Source organism: Crotalus tigris, unplaced genomic scaffold (genome assembly GCF_016545835.1).
Source record: "Crotalus tigris isolate CLP2741 ecotype Arizona unplaced genomic scaffold, ASM1654583v1 scf7180000018018.2415403412:4055106, whole genome shotgun sequence".
Lineage (NCBI taxonomy): Eukaryota > Metazoa > Chordata > Lepidosauria > Squamata > Viperidae > Crotalus > Crotalus tigris.
The window spans coordinates 3469654-3489021 of record NW_024096780.1 but is presented as its reverse complement, the minus strand read 5'-3'; the positions used below and the strand labels follow the sequence as shown (position 1 = coordinate 3489021).

The 19368-nt window shown below is 36.4% G+C and overlaps 1 protein-coding gene across 2 annotated transcripts in view; it reads right to left on the bottom strand.

Annotated features, from left to right (window-relative positions):
* MARCHF11 (membrane associated ring-CH-type finger 11) overlaps positions 1-10865 on the bottom strand; it is a 42237-nt gene extending 31372 nt beyond the window's left edge. For both annotated transcript variants that reach the window (XM_039346770.1, XM_039346771.1), the window contains exons 1-2: positions 10323-10865; positions 1558-1713 (exon numbers count right to left, since the gene is read on the bottom strand). In XM_039346770.1, coding sequence (XP_039202704.1) covers positions 1558-1713; positions 10323-10592 — 426 coding nt within the window. In that variant the 5' untranslated portion in view covers positions 10593-10865. The remainder of the gene's footprint in view (positions 1-1557; positions 1714-10322) is intronic.
* Positions 10866-19368: the final 8503 nt, after the last annotated feature.

The window sequence follows — 19368 nt, the reverse complement described above, 5'->3', positions numbered from 1 at the left end:
GTGTAAATGCCTCTCTAGTCGTGGCTTCCATTTTCAGCAGAAGCCCTAAGGGTAGAAAGACACCCAAAATTTAGAATTGCTCCTTCAAAAGGCAAATAACTTTATCCAGAGCTATTTCTGTGCTGTTGAGATTCAGATTAAATTTGTTTTGGCTCATTTAGACCTATACAAGACACCAGGTCAGGATTTCTGGCATGGCCTGAGGTGGTAATGTATAATAGAATATCATGATTATCTTTCCAGATTGAGGAACAACCTCTTCCTATTGATTAACACCTCACAGAAACCACAAATAATCATGAACAGAGATTTAATTAAATCATGTGAGATACAAAAAGGAACAAGAGAAGGTTGCCCACTATCTCTTCTTTTGTTTATTTTAGTTCTTGAAATACTAAATAGAGATATAATTCAATATGAAAAGACTACAGGTGTAAAGATTAAGAAAGAATCATAAAAGTTAAGAGCTATTGTAGATGACTTAATTTTGATTTTGGCAGAATCTTTAGAGCAGAACCAATACTAATAGGTGCCTTGGGTGCAATCCTAAAACATATGGAGCATCATTTGAACACCATCAGCATTGACAAAATCACCATCAGTTAACTCCAAATAGCAGCTTTACTCGGAACAGCTTACATCTGGTAATGATACCAATGACATCATCAAACAAGAACATCTGCCTATCCCAGGTCCTTAGGAAGAACTTGATAGATGGATAAAAATGCCAAATCCACTCTAAACATCTGGCTTGACTCAATCCTAATAATCAATCAATTCTAGTAATAATAATATAGGCAGACATGCCACAGTGGATGAAGAGCAATGTCCTAACCACTCATCCCCAACATGAACTAAGCTACTCAAAACAAGATAGCTGGATACCATTCTACAACACAATTTACAGCATACTTCTGCATTGTCTCAAGGTAGGCTCAAACATAGCCTCATATCATATTCACCGTTTATTTTTCACTATTTTTATTCTACAGATTTCTTTATTCTTTTCATTTCTCAGAGATAAAATCAATGGACTCTTAGTATTGGCAGCACTCTTATCTCTTCTTTATTCTACAAAGCAACTAGAGTTGCCCACCAGGTTACAGGGTAAGTCCTCAGGCAACCTCGGGAAGCCTTCTAGATTCATTAGACACCCAGGGCAGATCATATAGAAATCTAGCACATTTTCAAAAAAAAAAAAAAGGTAGTATAAATGTAAAGCTTGTACTTTAATTGCCTCACATCTCTGAGGAATTTTCTCAACTACTACAACAAAAAGAGAATATGTCCAGTTGACCTACTTTACAAGGCAGCTGGCATATTAGCGAAGTAAATTCTCTTAATGGGGAAAAAGCTTTGGTTATTTGCATTGGGAGGACATTTTCTGCTGGTACTCTATGAATTTCTTTTAATGATAACTGAAAATTGAGAGGGTGGATTTCTGCAAGGTCGATCGATGGATGGATTTTTCTCTAAACTTTAGCATGAGAAGAAAAGGCTAAATGAAATGTGTTATGTTGATGTGGCATGTTGATAGTGGAAATTATTTTATATTACCTGGCAAGGCCTTTTCATTTTAATTGCTATAACATGGTATCTATAGCAGCAGAGTTCACAAGTCCATGATCCTCGTTCACTGATCCACTTCAGTAGACAGAGTTGATGTGTATATCTTACAGAGCCATCACAGCGACAAGGATTTAACAACTCACCCTAGGAAAAAATTAAAAATGTAAATAAATATCAATCTTTTTACATTCCAAAATACAACTCTTTTTTTTTAAAAAAAAAAAGGTCTTATTGGCTGAATAAATCTAATGTTTCTTTCAACAACATCATTTTGCAGATTCATTTGCAATAATTATTACCTTTCTTATTCACAGATTAATCTCTTCAACTATGGAATGAAAAACACAAACTCTGTAACTATTCTTTATGTTGTTGTTTTTCTTAGAATTTGTCTCAGAATTGAGGATTTACTTTTGCACTACACTTGTTTGGTTCTCACAATAAAGTTTATCAATGTGTGAAGTAACAAGGGGTTTTGTTTTTCAACCAGATTGTCAGAGTCTAATGAAGATTAGGGATCAGAGGGAATAAATGCAACAATGCATGCAACAAATGTAAAGATATATAAAAATTCTAATACACAGAAATAATTCAGATTGTAATCCTTAATTATTAGACTATGGCATCTATGAAAAGAAAAATATTATGATTTTGAATATATATATTTTATTCTTTCTCATTTAGATCTTCGATATAGATTCTACTCTGAATTAAGATTATTGTGTCAGCAGATGAAGACCTGTTCTAAAATAGAATAAGGTCTTCTCAGTCTTCTCAGGTTTTACTGAATTTGTTTCAAGATGTGCAAAAGATCAAGCTCTCACAGAAATCACTTCCCTCATACCAGGCTAAATTTATGAGCAAAGCAGATAACAGTTTTTAATTGAAGAGACTAAAGATGGTTTCACTATTCAGCTCTTCTACAGATAGTTAGATTGTCCTCATAAAAAACAGCCACAATAGTGCTGCCTTCCTCCTTCAGTAACATTGCTGTGACTGCCTCTGAAATCAGTGGAGGAACGAACTCAACCCAGAAGCACTTGTTTATGGACCAAGTTGCAAGGGAAGCAGATAAATTTGTCTAGGTCAGGAAACAATATATTAAGCATAGATGTTAAATTTCAGAACAGACATTATTATCTAGACATGAAATTATATATTAAAAGAAAAGATGTTCAAGTAGACCGCTAGTTAAAACATATTAAAAGGATTGGAGAAAAATATACACTACTGTGAAAAGAGAATGTGTAGAATATGAAAAACACAACCGTAACGGAATGCTTGTAACTATCTGGAAAAAAATGAAATTTAAAGGAAGTGGAAGGGCAGGTTACTGTAACTAAATCTATTAATGTATTCAGCTCTATGCATCTGTGAGTTAAACTAAAAACAGTAACACAAAATTGCAAATTTGAAAAAAAAACTATTAAAAACAACAAAAATAAATAGAAAGAATATTTTTGCTAATTAAAAAATTATATAAGATTACTTGCATAAAATCTAAATCAGATAGGCAACTTTGCTGAATTCCCTAAACTTTGATAGAAACAGCTAAATAAAGCAACATATTTAAGATCCCACTGACTCATACCTTCCATCATAGGATTCCATCATCCTATTACAAAGAATGATTTTAGGATTACCTATTAGAATAATTAGAAGTTGCCATACAATTACATATGGAGTTGGTATTCTGGCTAATTTACAAGCATGTTTTGAAATATAATGTAAAAAGGGACTGGAAATAAATACAGAATTTCAAATCTGTAATTCTGATTCTTGTACATGAAACAGTTTAGAACATCCAGCCATATTTAAACACTTTTAATGCTAAATTACTTCAATAGAGTTCCACTGCTTTCGTGAGCCTACTCACTGCCCTGATTAATGTATATCACTAAGCTAAAGTGTGATTTGCCTAGTTTTGGCTTAGTATATTACACAAACCAGACAACTGAAATTCAAGCAAACCAGGTCTTAGTATGATGCATAAACTCACCCTACATAGCTGTAAATCTGAGAATATTTTAATTATGGATGGATAAACCATTAGTTTTACTTAGAAAGAAAATGATTAAAAGTCAGCAGTTTTTATTTAAAAAAAACTACAGAATCTGTGACCATTTCAGAGATTTCCTTACCGGATTCCTCAACGCTTTGAACAATGACAGAACTAATGTACTTGAAAAGTTCTTAGAAATTCAGTGAAATATTCAGAGATGTATCTGCTTGAATGTAGCCTATGTTAAGCTGTATAGCACAGGAAATGTTTCATGACATTTTTTTTATTACATCATAAAATGCTTTCTGTCAATTTTTGGGTCATGAAGTGGTTTATAAAATTAAAAAAAAAATCAGTTCCATGGGAGACATGAGTCCTCAGTTTTGGATGCATTCTGTAAATTAGCCCATTTGAGGTACTTTGGTTGAAAAGATTTTACTCTATGACAGTGTTTCCCAAACTTGACTATTTTAAGGCATGTGGACTTCAACTCCCAGAATTCCACAGCCAGCGTTGCTGGCTGTGGAATTCTGGGAGTTGAAGTCCTCATGCCTTAAAATTGTCAAGTTTGGGAAACACTGCTCTATGATATACAAATTCACCCAGTTAAAGGTTACATATATGAGAGTTTTAATAGTATATAGATAGTCTAGATCAGAGGTCCCCAACCCCCGGTTCATGGACCGGTACTGGGCCACAGCATGCCAGCAACTGGTCCACACAAATAAGCAAAGCCCCATCCGTGGAATGTAGGCAGCACATGAAATCACACACTCTCCGGTCCGTGGAAAAACCTTTCTCCATGGAACTTGTCCCTGGTGTTCAAATGGTGTCCTCTGGTCTAGATCAATGCTGCTGTAGTTTTTGAAAAAGTTAAAGTTCTGATAGACAAGGTAGAATTCTGGGTTTTGCAAATCTTCAAGTTTTCATCTAGCTCAATTAAATTTATTTTAAAAATATTAGATCTAATATGCCTCAGTTGTGTATCTGTAAGGAGATAGTTTAATTTTTTTTAGCTTAGAAACAATTTTAGCTTAGAAAGAATTCAATCAAAAATTTTAAAAATCTGATTTATTTATTTTTTAAATATGAGTCCACTACCCAATCTTTAACACTTGAATGCAATTGAAATGAGACTGCATTTTCCTTGGGATCTATTTAAGACTTCAATCTCTCAAATTGTGGCTAAAGCAAGTCAAATGGGGACTTTCCTTAATTCATCTCACCTTATTAGACAGGTTCTATTCTACTCTAAAAAGAGAAATTAATGATAATTTGCCATGTGTTGGTGTTTCCTTCTCAACATTATCAGAGTTGAATCTTGATAAAATTTTAATTTACCTGAAGCAAATGACTTAGGATTTAGATATGCAAAATAAAAGAGCCACAATTTCACACCCCTTTTATAGTGCAATTGATTCCCCTCCCTGGACTGTCCCTAGATATTTTTTTCAATATTATATGTGCCCCTCAAATGAGACAATTTGCCCTGGCATGAATTGAGATGCTACCTATTAGGGCAACCATTGGTATTTATAAGTCTCTCATATGAAAGCTGTATTTTTTTTCTGTTCAGATAAGGAGAAAGAATCTATTTCACATGTGCTATTGCATTGTCTGTTTTACCCATTGACAATTGAGTTTAATATGTACAATTGTTAACAACTTTAATTCTGTTGTAACAAAGAGGCCTGTCACTGTGTGACTGGATTTTTTTAGAACTGGATGTGTATTGAGGAGTATGAGAATGGCAATTGGTATAGGGAAACCAAGGTAATAGAGGCTTTTATGCTTCTTCACTATATGTAACAAAACTATTTACAATGGATATTTTCAACAAGATCCTAGTTTTTATCTCGTTTTAGGTTTTTTCCTCAACTTTCTTTTCTAAAGATTATTTCCCTCTAAATATTCTCCTAAATGCTTAACTTCTTCCTCTTTCAGTTTGTCTGCCTTACCCATTTCTGGAATTACCACAAGAGAATTAAAGGAAGGAATGTGCTGCATTTATGAATGAATGTGCTAAATGCTATTAATCTTCTTTCCTTGAATCTGTTCAGCTAATCATCATCTGCATCTTCTCTGTTAGGCGATGAACCTCTCTTGGGAATCTTTTTCTTATTCTTTCCGCAGAGACTAGGGCTTTGTCAAAGACTCCAATACTCTGTCCATAGCCAGCCAACTCCCTCCTACCCATATGCCATCTCTGGGACTTTGCTTCTATTCCTCCAGGCAAGTCACCTGTTGACTTTTCTTCTCTCTCTCTACAACCACAAACTAATAACTGCTCCACACACATCAACATTTCCTCTGGCTTTTCTTCTCCAGCCATTCCCTTCTACAACAGTCTTTGTAACTGTCATGTTGTCTCATTTCTTCTCTATTTTTTCCCCACTCTTCCTCACGCTTGCTGTCCAATTTTGGATTAAACTAGTAGCATGTTGTCCATCAATTAAGGAGTTATCTTCATCCCAGAAATCTTGTTCCCCACACCTATATGCAAGGCTTGACCAATGGCAATGATGTCTATGCCTGGCCCACAACAATCCTGGCCAGCAGCCAGGTCAACACATCAGTCCTTGAGACAGTATATCTTTACTTCAAGGCTAGAATTGAGCTGCTTCCCTTTTTCTCTCTCCATTTGCTCATGCACCAGTACAACAACTACCCCAGACCACTTAAAACATATGCTACAATGTCATTACCCTTCTTTAGGGTGACCATTTTTCAGAAACTTCGAAGATTTGTAAAATTTCTGTCAATTGCTATAGCTGATAGACGTCATCTAGTTTCTCCCCTATTCTCCTCACAGCTATTGTTAACTGTGTTTTCTTGCAATACTTTCAGGATTTTCTGTCCATATTTTTTTTCTTTTATGTATTTATTGTATTGTTGGTCTTTTTGTGTGTGTTTGGTCTTGGATCATAAATAAATTCTAACTTGACATAAAATATTAGTTAAAGAGCAGTTCACTGACACAAAGTGGGACCCAGATCCATGGGTAAATGTGAAATGAACAAATGTGAAATGATAAAGTAAATTAAGTAGGACAAAGATAGGAATGAAGAATGAAATATTTTTGTAGTTAAAGGGTCAAAGCTTAATCCAAGGTCATGAACTGATAAATGGATGTTGTGAGAAAATGCTAATGCTATTGATTTTAGAAAAATCATAGCATTCATTAATGAAAAAATAGTATGAAATATGCAATACTTTTAAAACATTTAAGAAATAATGAATAATGAATTATTTTTCTTTAAAAAATCGGATACGATGAAAAAAGCTGTTATCTAATGTTAAAGAAAATCTTTTCATATTATATTCATACAGAGAAAATGTGTGAAGAGATAGGTCTTCGTCAAATATCTACAAAATGCCAACAGTAGGGACCTTGCTAATTTCAAGAAAAAGAGTAGTACAGATTGTAGAGAGAGAGCATGTCTATCCATGAGTGATTATAAAGTGATATTCTGTGATAGTGGGAAAATACAATACAATATCTTCCAATTATCCTAGGGACTGAGTAAGTCTGTAATAGTACAAGCATCCTACCAAGCTTCCTGTCCCAAATTGTTTAATGCTTTATATGTCATAACTAAAATATAGCTTGATATCTAATTAGCAGCTAGTACAATTTCTTCAACAGAAATTTAACATGTATATAAACAGGCATTCTACTCAACAGCATGGCTGCTATATTATGCCTAGTTGTAACATTCAGATCAAGAGCAAGGGCAAGGACCCTATGAACAGTACATTAGAAAAATGAAGCATAAAATTGGCAATACATGCACAACAGTTGCTTGGTTGGCTCTGTTCAGGAAAAGGCATAATTAGTGCATTTTCCACAGAAGTTATTAGGACCTTCAATGATGCCATTGAGTTTATGAGTACATTCAAATGACAAACAAATTCTTGTTGAGGGATTGCAGTCAGTTGAGAATTTGGGAACTGCAACATGGTCTTCCTCTTGCAAAGATTTAATATGAAATTTTTGAGGTCACTGATGTTGATACAAACTATATTTCTGAATAAATCAACTATAATTCTGAGAGAAACATCTGCTGTAGGAAAGAGCAATGGCAAAAGCCAATGGGGAACATTATATATGTTATTTAAATAAAGCTATTGTTAAATTTTACAAAAACTGTTGTTATTAACACATGGGCATTGACTTCACAATATTAATTTCTCAAACATATTTTCACCAAAATATTTTATCCTCATAGGACAAAATTGACTGAACACAGAGACAGACTCTTCAGGAATGAACAGATTGCCGACTCCTTTAGAGCTGGTGGAATTATTCCATTACATAATACATCTACAACTCTCTGTATCCATCCAGAGAATAGGTAATACATCACAAACATCTTGCCCATATCCTATGAAAACTGAAAACAATCCTACTCGTTTATCCCAGTACAATGCATAACAAAAGCAGATTTTCAAGGAGCATGAAAATAAATTATTCTATCCTCAAAATGTCTCACAAATGTGTCACAATGGATGCGTGAGGACTCCTGCACTGGACTTTACAGAGTAAATTACAATAAGAAAAAAAATATTTATTTATGGTCAAGAAATTGACCACTCTAAAGAATTATGGCTAGCTACCTAAGAAGGCAATGGAGGATACAAAATAAGCCTTTTTTGCAGCCTTTGTTGCCATTTAGCAGATATAACTGAATATACTAAGCCAAACTCAATCAAGATAAATTTGTACTATACACAATCCAGTTATCTGTTGGCTAGCTTTATTTCCATCTCCAGAAAATCTGATGTGTGTGTGTGTGTGTGTGTTAGATTTCACATTGTTAAAGAGGATATTTAGTGATTGTCTCAATGGATCTTTCAGGGTCCAGCTACATATATAAAAATCCTAAGCAAATGAACCTATCATCTTAGAAGCTGAGGAGCCTAATGTACCATGAGGCAACAGATACAGGCCTTTGCATTCTTGATTAATTGTAGAAAAGTCAAGACCATCTAGGATTGGGAATAAGATCAGATCTGAGTCAAAATCTAAAAAACAAATATTTGCAGAGCCCAAGCTTAATTAATCAGGTCTATAATGAGATGTCCCTGGATGGGATGAGAAAGTACTTGGATACTATGCCAGTGGCATCGTTTCTAAAATTGTACTTTTCCTGACTCTCAGATGAAATGTGACATCTGCTACCTTGAACCTGATATTTTTGGGACTGCTTGCTGGAACTTTAATTCTTATCATGAATTAGAAACATTACTACTGCTTGGTTCCCTACTATTCTCAATCTCAACTTTCAGGATGATGTACAATTTATAAGCATTAATATCTCTGTGATTTACAACCCACTTGTTTGCAGTTCACTCAACTGAGTTAAGCTTTGAAAGGCCCTTCTGTTTTCTTAGTCCGTATATCAAAAGGAACATTAATAGAATAACTGATTCTTGCTTCAGGAAAATACACTGGAAATTCAAGAATCCATCAGATTTCATAAATCTCTGGAGTCAGATCATCTTAATAGCTTCTCATCTGGAATGGGGAAAATGAAACTGTGAAATGAAACTTCATCAAATAATAATCTAAGCATGGCTCCTGGATATACTAACTTCCTTAATATCCATGCCAAAAAAAACCCTCTACATCTAAGGTGTACCACATCCCCAAAACCATTTGAAAACTTGCTACAAAATTATACTTTTTACTGTGACATTGGGAAAGCAATAATATTAGCTGTATTCAATTACTTTGGTCTAAATTAAAGTTTACCCTCAAATTAAATCAATTTTTATTTATTTCTGGTCTCGTTAGCTGTTTTAGAATGTAATTCCTGTTATACATTAAGTGTGATTCTTGATCCAAATGAAGGTGCATCCTGATCTAGGCTGCACTCATATTGATACTCCCATATAACAATTAATACAGGCCAAGTAATAAATGTCAATATAAGCACACACACACATGTATCGCAGTATTATTAAGCACACAAAAGTAACCTGTTATAAGGTGATAGTTTACAATTTATAATGATCTAAGCCACATATTTATTTAAGTGAATTTCGTAAGCTATCTTCATTGAAAGACATTCATCCCTGTTAACATTCTCTAGATGCTGCAGCTATATATCAGAAAACAGCTTATGGTTAATAACCAATTCTTTGACCTGCAGATGTAGTAGCAAGCCTCTATATAACTTGTCATTGTAACAAGAAAGTTAACCTTACTTGTTCTTACTGAATGCAGAAAGGTGCCACCACCATGCTACCACCTTGACATATAAGAGGTAGCATGTCTAGTCTGGGAGCTTAAACCCCGCCTACTACAATATTATGATGATTCAACCCAGTGGCGAAATGAGAAACCGGATCCTTCACTTCCTCTTTTCTGCAGTGCTTTTCTAAGCAGCCACTGGCGCTGTCCGTGGTGCTGATGACCAGCCGTGTAGTTACTACTATTTCACTAATCGTATTTGAAGAAGCAATATTCCCAACGAAGATGTAACAAATGGAGCGAGGGCGGGGAAGCGCGCTCCCCCTTCTTTTCTGCTTCTTTCTCCCTGAAAGTCATTAAAGGGATCTTAACCTGTAATTCGGACGCATGAGACTCTGTGTCTTTCCCAATCGGGTCTCCTGATTGTACACAACTACAATTGCTGCCTGATGGGGGGGGGAAGGATGGCAGGCTGCAAATCTGTCTGCCCACCCTTGCCAATGGACGAGTCTCCTCTCCCCCCTCCCCCGAGCCCATCTCTACCCCAGCGCTCACCTGCTCAGCGCCCTGGAAGCAGATCTTGCAGATGGGGCCGGCACCGCCCCCGCCGGCTTCCCAGCTGCTGTTACTACACACCGAGCGGGTCTCGGATTTCTCGTTCTGGCCAGTCCCGCCTTTCGCGGAGCGGCTACTGGGGCCCGGCCCGGGCGGGACTCCAGTCGCTTTCCCAGCTGCTGTCCCAGGCGGCACAGAAGGCGAGGTGGTTTTTTGCTGCGGTAGTTCCCCACCGCCGGGGCTACCAGCGTCTCCCCCACCAGAGTTCATGGGGGACACCGGTGTCTGACAGCCCCCTTTTCACCCGTCTGCCTTGCCGGTCGCCGCCCCCTCCTGCTCTGCGGAGGGGACAGGGCGAGAGCGAAAGAGAGGCGAGGCGGGCACGAGCCGCCTGCTGGCTGGCTGGCTGGCTGACGAGGGCAAGCGAAGCGGTCACCGCGTGTCAGCGTCCTCCTCCCCCAACCCGTCCCCCCGGTTTGGTACCGGCGCGAGATTCCCCGCTTCTGACGCCAGCGGTTGCCTCAGAATGCGGTGGGTGAGAAACCGTTAGAGACCGTTACCGGGCGCGAGCGAAAAGGGGGAAGGAACACGGTGGGGGGGGGAGGGGGAAACTCCGCCACCTGCAAGCGGCACGTGCCTCCTCACGACCACCTTCCTCCCTCCCCACCCCCGACGATAAATGCTCTTCTTTCCCTTGGGCGCCTTTTCTACCCCCCACAGTCAACGAAGCAGCCATTCCCCATCCAAAGGGCGCCAGATGCCTTCTTCAAACTTCACCCTGTGGCCCCCACAGGTCACAAGGCTCCTCCTTTTCCCCTCATAGAAGCCCCGAAGGGCCCTCCAACCGCGCCAAAGCATTGGATACCTCTTGCCCTCAAAAGTACGTTCACTTCTCGCCCCTGTTCTGCTCGTCTTGACGCTGGTTTTATCCTCTGCATGTTTAAACATGTTTAAACATGTTTCTCAGCTTGCCTTTAGAAGTTGCAGGGGCTTCATCACTGGAGTTTTTTTTTAAAAAAAAGAAAAGACCTGACAGTCACCTGTCTGAAATAGTATAGGGTCTCCTGCTTGAGCAGGGGGTTGGACTAGAAGACCTCCCAGGTCCCTTCCAGCTCTATTCTGACTTCCATATCCCAATAGTTCAAATCTGAGGACTGGCCTCAGTGTAACCCACCACATTTATTCAATGACCCTTTAATTATCAAAATCTCAAGGTCTCAAAATTCTTTAATAAGAATTCTTCCCAGGAATGAAAGAGATATTGGTTATTGTTGTTTCTTCTTTTTCTTTCTTCCCATTTTCTCTTAGGAAAATAGGGGGGGGGAGGGAAGAGATTCATAGAGGCAATATTTCTTGGAAGCCAAGTGAAGTTTTAGAAAGTAACTGTGATGTCATCATGGCATAGTTTAAGAAGCATTTATTTATTACATTTATATTTTATTCACTTATGCATTTATAAACCTCATTTAAAGATAATCTCAGCACTGCATAAAAGCAACAGCTACATTCAAAGAAATAATAATGCTAACAATGACATACATTAACAGAAATACAATGTAAAATTATGGTGCATGTTATAATTTGCCTCAGCATCCTCAGGGAAGGGAGCAGATACATCAGTTTCTGCTATCCATCACTAGATTATAATGCACATCTTCTCTGTCTCCTGCTATGTTCTCAGTTTTTCCCACTTTGCATGAAGAGCTCATGCACACCCAGTGGAAAAACAATTAACTCAAGAATGGGGGTGGGGGGGGGAGGAGAGAAAATAGGCTTATCCGCCAACTTACTCAATGTTTGACAGACTTCAGCTGAATATCATATATGCACAAATATATCATATGTGGATGCCTTAATTGCCAAAAAGAAAATTTTAAAGCAGCGAGCATATTATTTATTTAAACCATTTGTTCATATATCCTGAAAGGACCATTTCTTCCTCCGTATAAGTGTCTTTTGTTAGTTAACTCTATTTGCATAGTTGAAGGAGCAGATTTATTTATTACATTTATCTTTTATATATTCATCCAATCAAGGCTAGTTTCTGTGGGCTACAAAAACAACAGCTGCACCCAAGGAAATAGTGATACCAACAGATAATATACAATAACAGAAATACAATATAAAATTAAGTACAAATTATAATTAATATAATATGCCTGGTATCAGAAATTCTAGAGGACTTGTCCAAAAGACCTTTTGGAAGAACCAAGTTTCTACTAGCTTTCAGAAAGCCAGAGAGTGGGTGATACTCTTTATTTGAGAAGCCAGCAGTTCCTAAAAGGAGAGTCATCACAAAAATTGTTGCTTTGGGTACCTCTCCCACCATATTTCTTGATAATTTAAGATTTTCAACAGACAGTCTCTGTCTGCTGACTGAGCAGGCAGAATATATACAGAATAGGTTCTGTATAGAATTGGTGGTCATGAGGATACCCAAGCTCTGACCCATTTATGGCTTGGGTATCTTGCCCTTGTAAATGTATCAATAGCCAATGATACTCCAAGAGTAAGAGTCTTATGCAGTTGTAACAAGACTATCCAATAAGCATATTGGCCATTGGATTTTTCACCAACTGAATTTTCCAGATCTTTAAAATTGTCCCATGTAAAGCTGATATTCATTTATTTATTTAAAATAAAACCTCAGCCAAAAAAAGAGAACAACCACTAAAAGGTAATGAAACATGCAAGATTCTAACCCAAGTCATGGAGAAAGAGCCTGATTTTCAAAGCTCTTTTGAATGTGGCCAGGGTGGAGGCCAGATGTATTTTGCAGAGGAGGAGGATGTTCCAGAGAACAATGCTGTGACAAAGATGGGCCTGACGGGATCTACTTAGTGGATGGGACTTGGAACATGTCAACTCTGCCTAATTGTACAAGCCAGAAGAAGTCATGGAAGACAATCCTTGGAAAACCAAGCTGTATGCCTTGAGAAACTATAGGTTTCTGAATTGCATCTGGAATCCTAATTGTAACCAGTGCAGCTCAAGGAGATATACCCATAATTGCCCATGCCTCTATATTCTGGATTAATTGCAGTTTCATGTTTAACACATTGCAAATTTACAGTAATTCTTGTACCACAAGGTCTTATGTTTGGTCATGCCCTAGTCATCTCCTTCTTGGATTATTGTAATTGGCTCTAAATGGAGCTTCCCTTGAAGACCATCTGGAAGCTTCAGTTGGTGCAAAATTGGTGGTATGGACAGTTATGTTTGCATCTACATCAGCATGTATTAGGTCTCTGCTCTACAAGTTGCATTGACTACCAATTTTCTTCTGAATTCAATAGCAATTACCTATAAAGCCCTACATGGCATAGAACTGGGATATTTGAGGGCCCACCTCTCCCAATGACATCTACCCATCCCATTAGGAAGCAGAAAAAAACATGTTGCAGGTCCTATCCACAAAGGAATGTCATCTGATGTGACCCAGACGGAGAGCATTTGCCGACATATGGTCCAGCCTTTGAACATCATCCCTGCTAAAGCGAGATTGGCTCTGACTTTGTTAACCTTTTGGAAGAGACTGAAGACATGGCTTGGGGATTCAGTGATGTTAGTAAAGAGACTGCTAAGTAGTTGTACTGTTAGGAAAATGAATGGTCCTCTCCCACAAATCATATGTTTTATGGTTTTAATAGTTTTTATTGTTAATGTTTTAATAATTTTTGTGGTTAAATTTTTGGTTGGTTTTGTGTTATTCTTTTGTATTTTCAACTTTGTAAGCTGCCCAGAATCAGGAAAGTGAGATAAGTAATTATATAAACTAATGCATAAATAAATCATGTAGGAGAAGACAAGACCATGAGTGACCAGCTTCAATGTCCCTTATTTCTAAGTTAGCCCAAAATTGTTACCCCAACTGAAGTTGGACAAATGTCCTCCTGGCCACAGTTTCCAATTGCTATTCCAGAAGGAGCCATAAGTCCAAGACAAATGCCAGGTAGCAAGTCTGTAGGAGCACAATCCTACAAAGAGCACAATCTTATAAAATAATTTGGTGGTTGAAATAGTCATTCTCTCTTAGGTTGAACCTATTCCTCCCTATTCATGTTCTGACAATCTACAAACACTGGATCAAGCTTCCCTAACAACCCCATTCATCCCAAGATGGAGATATATAACTGGCCTTCATCTGCATATTGATAATATAATGGGTTTCCCATGGGTTTTATGCAGATGTATAATAGGATAGGAGTAGGACCAAGCCTTGAGGCATCACATAATGTATCACCAAAGTGCTGAACCTTCCCCACCCAGCATGAAAACTAACTAGAATGTCTTAAGAAGAACTATAACCACTGTAAATTTGTGCCACCAACTTCCAAACTTCCTAGGTAGTCCAGGAGCATACTTTGTTCAAAAATTTAAAAGCCATTTAGCAAGACAAGGATAGTCATATTCCTATTAGGCAAGCCTTGCTAACTCTTCCATGAAGATGACCAATGTATTCTGTACCAGTATCTGAATCCTGTTTCTCATGAAACTAAATAATCCATTTGTTGTAGGTGCTTTGTAGCTATTGTTCCACCACTTTCCCCACACAGGGGAAATTGGATATAGAACATTATTTGTCAAATAAAGTGGACAGAAGACAGTATCTTGAAAATGGAGTGATCATAATGCCTCTTTCAAAGTTGCAATCATTATTCTGTCCCACAATGAGGTATTGACAATATTCTATCTCTGCTATGGGAACTCAAGGCAATTGAGATAGCTGCTTCCTTTTAATCATTTTATTCACACCATAGTCCTATTTCTAATCCCATGAATGGTTAAACATGATAATAATATGGCTGATAAATATTATTTAGTTTTCATATAAAACTAAACATTAAACCACAGTGATGCTTACCTTTTGTGTTCTCAACACAATCCTTGCATGCTCATAAAGAGTCTCGAATAAATTGTTCAAATCAAAAGGTTCTGTATAGAAATGTATTTAATTTTCATAATATAAATTTTGAAGACTTTACAACTCATTTAATTAGGAAAAAAGGCTAGTATTAAGTAATATGATCTGTTTCTGTTATCTTTTTAATTTATTAAATGTATATTTTATCTTTCTATTTATGCAATACATAAGGAACCTTCAAACAACTACAGTACTAATTATAAAATATAAGAATAAAATCAAAAAACAAGATCAAGAGAAAATTAAAATCAGGTAAAAGTATGTTTTTAGAGTATAAGTAATTTCATTTTTAGATAATTTTGTTAATAGGGTTTAATATTTTTATATTCTTGTTTTTATGATGTAGTCCCCAGAGCCACTCAACAGTGACATGGGCAGTAAATAAATGTAATAAATACATAGATACATGAAATCCTAAATTTATATATAACAACTACAACAGTTTTATTGAACGTTGCCTTATTTGAATATATTTTAGAACTATGAATCAGGGCTAAGAGAGAGGGCATGGAAGTCTGGAAGTCTCTACGTATACAAATAGAGTTTGAGACTGTGGTATCTTTAAAAACCTGACTCTAGGAGCCAATGCACACAGAATTACACAATCATAAGGGCAACAGAACATAATTCCCAACTCAGTGAAATAATGCATTTTGCTGCATCCCTGACAGATGGTTGCTCAGCCTCTGCTGAAATATATCTGGTGAAAGGGAGCTCCTCAATTACATTGTCCACTGTAATTTGTTCTTTTGTCAAATTCCTCTTATCATTAGGCATTTTTCCTAACATTCAACCATAATCTGCTTTTATGTAAGTTATCACTGCTGTACAGCGCTTTGCACTCAAGAACAATAGAGGACACATCTTGACCTTTTACGTAATACCTCTTCAGCTTCAGTGTTATCTTGCTTCACTCACTTTTTTCTCGAGAGTGAACATATCCAGTTGCCTCAGTCTCTTATAAAATTTAATTTCCAGTCTCCTGATCTTCCTCATTATTCTACTCTGCACTTCTTGCTTCGGCCTATTTCCTGACTATTCAATTGTCCTTAACTGGATTAATGCACCAAAGTACCATGGTGTCCTTTCTTGTATCTTTTATTGGGGAAGAGTTAAAGCTCTCCTAGCAGTGTCTCTTACGTTTTTAAACGTTATTGTGACAATGAACCATGCAAAGATAGGACAAGGGGCATAGGATGGCTAAATTTTGTTCACCTCTATTAGTCAGAGAGTAGAAGTGCTGTTCCACACATAAGCACTTGTTATGAGGACAACTGCAGAGAGCTGTAATTCAGTTTATGAAGATGTGGAGAGCTGGGAAAACTGGTTGTATGGAACTATCATATTTCCTGTGTTAGGATCAAAACAAGAATGGCTTATTTCTTTATGCCTTTCTCCACTCTGAAAGAGAAAGTTGTCAGTATATTTGCGTCTTAGCTGAGTCAGAATCAGTACCTGGCAGATTTTTACAGCAATCATTGTTAGCACAATCCAATACCACAACTCAGTTATTGGGTGTACCTGGTGCCATTTTTATGTATTGCACTACAAAATTTGAAGTTTACCTTGTCATCCATACTAAAAGACTCCACTTATGCTAAAATAAGTTTGAAAAATGCAAAATAGAAGTAATTTTGGTTAAAGTGTGGTGCTTGATAAGTAAGATAGTGAGGTTTGGGTATTTATTAACCAAATTTGGTTTATTATATCATTGACAAGTCCCCATGTGCAAGAAAATTGCTAAAGAAAATGCAGTATTTGTTTTGATTACTTATGCATGAAATACATGAAATCCTGATAAGAATCTTGTTATAGCTGGGAAATATTGTTGGATGAAAGGGTATGCAATTCATCCAGCCAGGCAATCAGATATGGAGATTGTATCAGGGGTATTAAGTCTCAGGAAACACTGGAGTACTGAACTATTCATACTCTTCCTGCTCAAATACAGCCTGCAATAGCCAGACTGAAATATCTTCCATGCAGAATATGATAATTACTAATTAATTGTGATAGTGTGGAATCAGGGAGAAACAACTGCCTACACATCCTCCCCTGTGCATAATTGAGTTGGATGTGAGCTCCGAATAATTTTCTGTTTTTAATAACATAGGCAGGAATAACACTGAAGTTATCAGTAGAACATTAGGAATGAAAGGAAAAGAATACTGAAATAGATGACAAGAAAACACTGGGGAAAAAAAGAAAGCTATGAAAGCAAACCTGTTGTAATACGAACTGTATTTTCTGGGCATCTATTGCTGACATTGGTAACAATAGTTTATTATAACAAAGCAATGTCCTCTTTGCATAATAGGATTAGGTGGCTCAACCCATTATTGTTATACTGTATATGCTGAAATAAATGCTCATTATGCTTGGTTAGAAATAAATTTATAAAACATCTCCAGAAACAATACATTTATGCAAAGGCACAGAGGTTTGTAATAGGAGTATTAATAGCTCTCATAATCTTCTGACAAGATTAAGACTGCAATTCTGTGTGTGCAAAAATACACTACATACAAGTAGTTTCTCACTGAACATGCATACTTACATTGAAATAGAAAAGAAAGCAAATTAGACAGTTAATAAAATAATTTATAAAAAGTATGTGGAATGATAGTAAGGTAATGGGAACATTCATATGTTTCATTGGGAAGATGTTACAGTATCTCCATACTTAATGGAAAATAGAAGGTAACATTTTTGTGAGCAAAAGACACAAACAAAGAACACTAATAATGCTTTGTTTCCAGTCTTCTTTTCTGTTTTACTACCTTAATTATTCCTATGATATTCCAAGCATCCTATAGGATATGTGGATACTAATATAATTTGTATCAGTCACAAATTATTTGAGTGAATTCTTCAGTTCAGTTAGTTGTATATAATTAACACTGGTGAATTTTTATTCTATTTTATAGTCCAAAACTGATTTTCAAATGTGAAATAAAAATAATAAAATAAATCAAAATTTCCTGTGGGAATACTAGCATTTTTTTTAAATCTGGTCCTTTTTCTTTTTCACAACTCAAGATGGCAAACATACCAACAGTACTTCTTTCTCCTTGTTTCCCTACAACAACTCTGTGAGAGAGTGATTGGCCCAAAGCCACACAGCTGATTTTTCATATCCAAGTGGGAACTAGAACTCACAGTCTCCTGGTTTTCAGGCCAACTCTTTAACTATACCAAACTGTTTCTCTTTCTCTTTCTTCCTGGAAAAGGAATATTTGAAATAATACATAATATGCAGTTTCTGGCTTAATAGAGAAATAAATATTTTCTTTTGTTTTTAATTTAAAATGTTACCTGTTTAAACCTTTATTAAATTAAATGAGATAATTTACTATAACTATTTTTTATTCAAAGTCAGCTTTTTAATTTTTCCGAGTTTGATTCAAAACTTCTAAAAATATTCAGTCACCTAGCTTAAAGACATTCATTTCTTTACCTATAGTTTTAACTCAAAAATTGATATGCTGACATAATAACTTTGCACGCAAGGATACGTGAACCCATTTAATCTCAAAAAGATAATTAACTTCAAGCAAGTGAAAAAGGAGCTGCAAGTCAACAACGAGCAGAACTACACTTGAAGTGAAAGAGCTAGACTGCTACAGACTTGAAGCTCCTTATCTATGTCAGAAATATGACACATTGTTTATAATGATTCTGCAAACTAATTTAAGGGAACATAATGACAACGGTAGGTAATATTACATGTGATGAATCTGTATACAGTACTCCACTTTGTGAAACATTAAAACTGTGGTGAAGTGAGCTGCCTTTAAAAACCACTTTGAAGCTGAGGCTTGTATAATACACAGCAGTAGCTGGAAAACACTTCCTCAACAAGCGCTCTCAGGAAGAGAATAATGTTTACTGCTTTTCTATGGGAGCCAATCTGACTTCATGGGAAAAGCTGTTCCACATCAAGGGGTCACTTCAAGATGTGATATATACAAGATTTTAAATGTTTTTCAAACATTTTTGTAAGGGATTTTACAAATTTTGAGTTACAACTGATGAATCAACACCCTCAGAATATATTGTTGAAGTGCTGGATAATATGATATTTTGCAAATATTTAAGAAGCAAGAAGCTCTATATATGAGA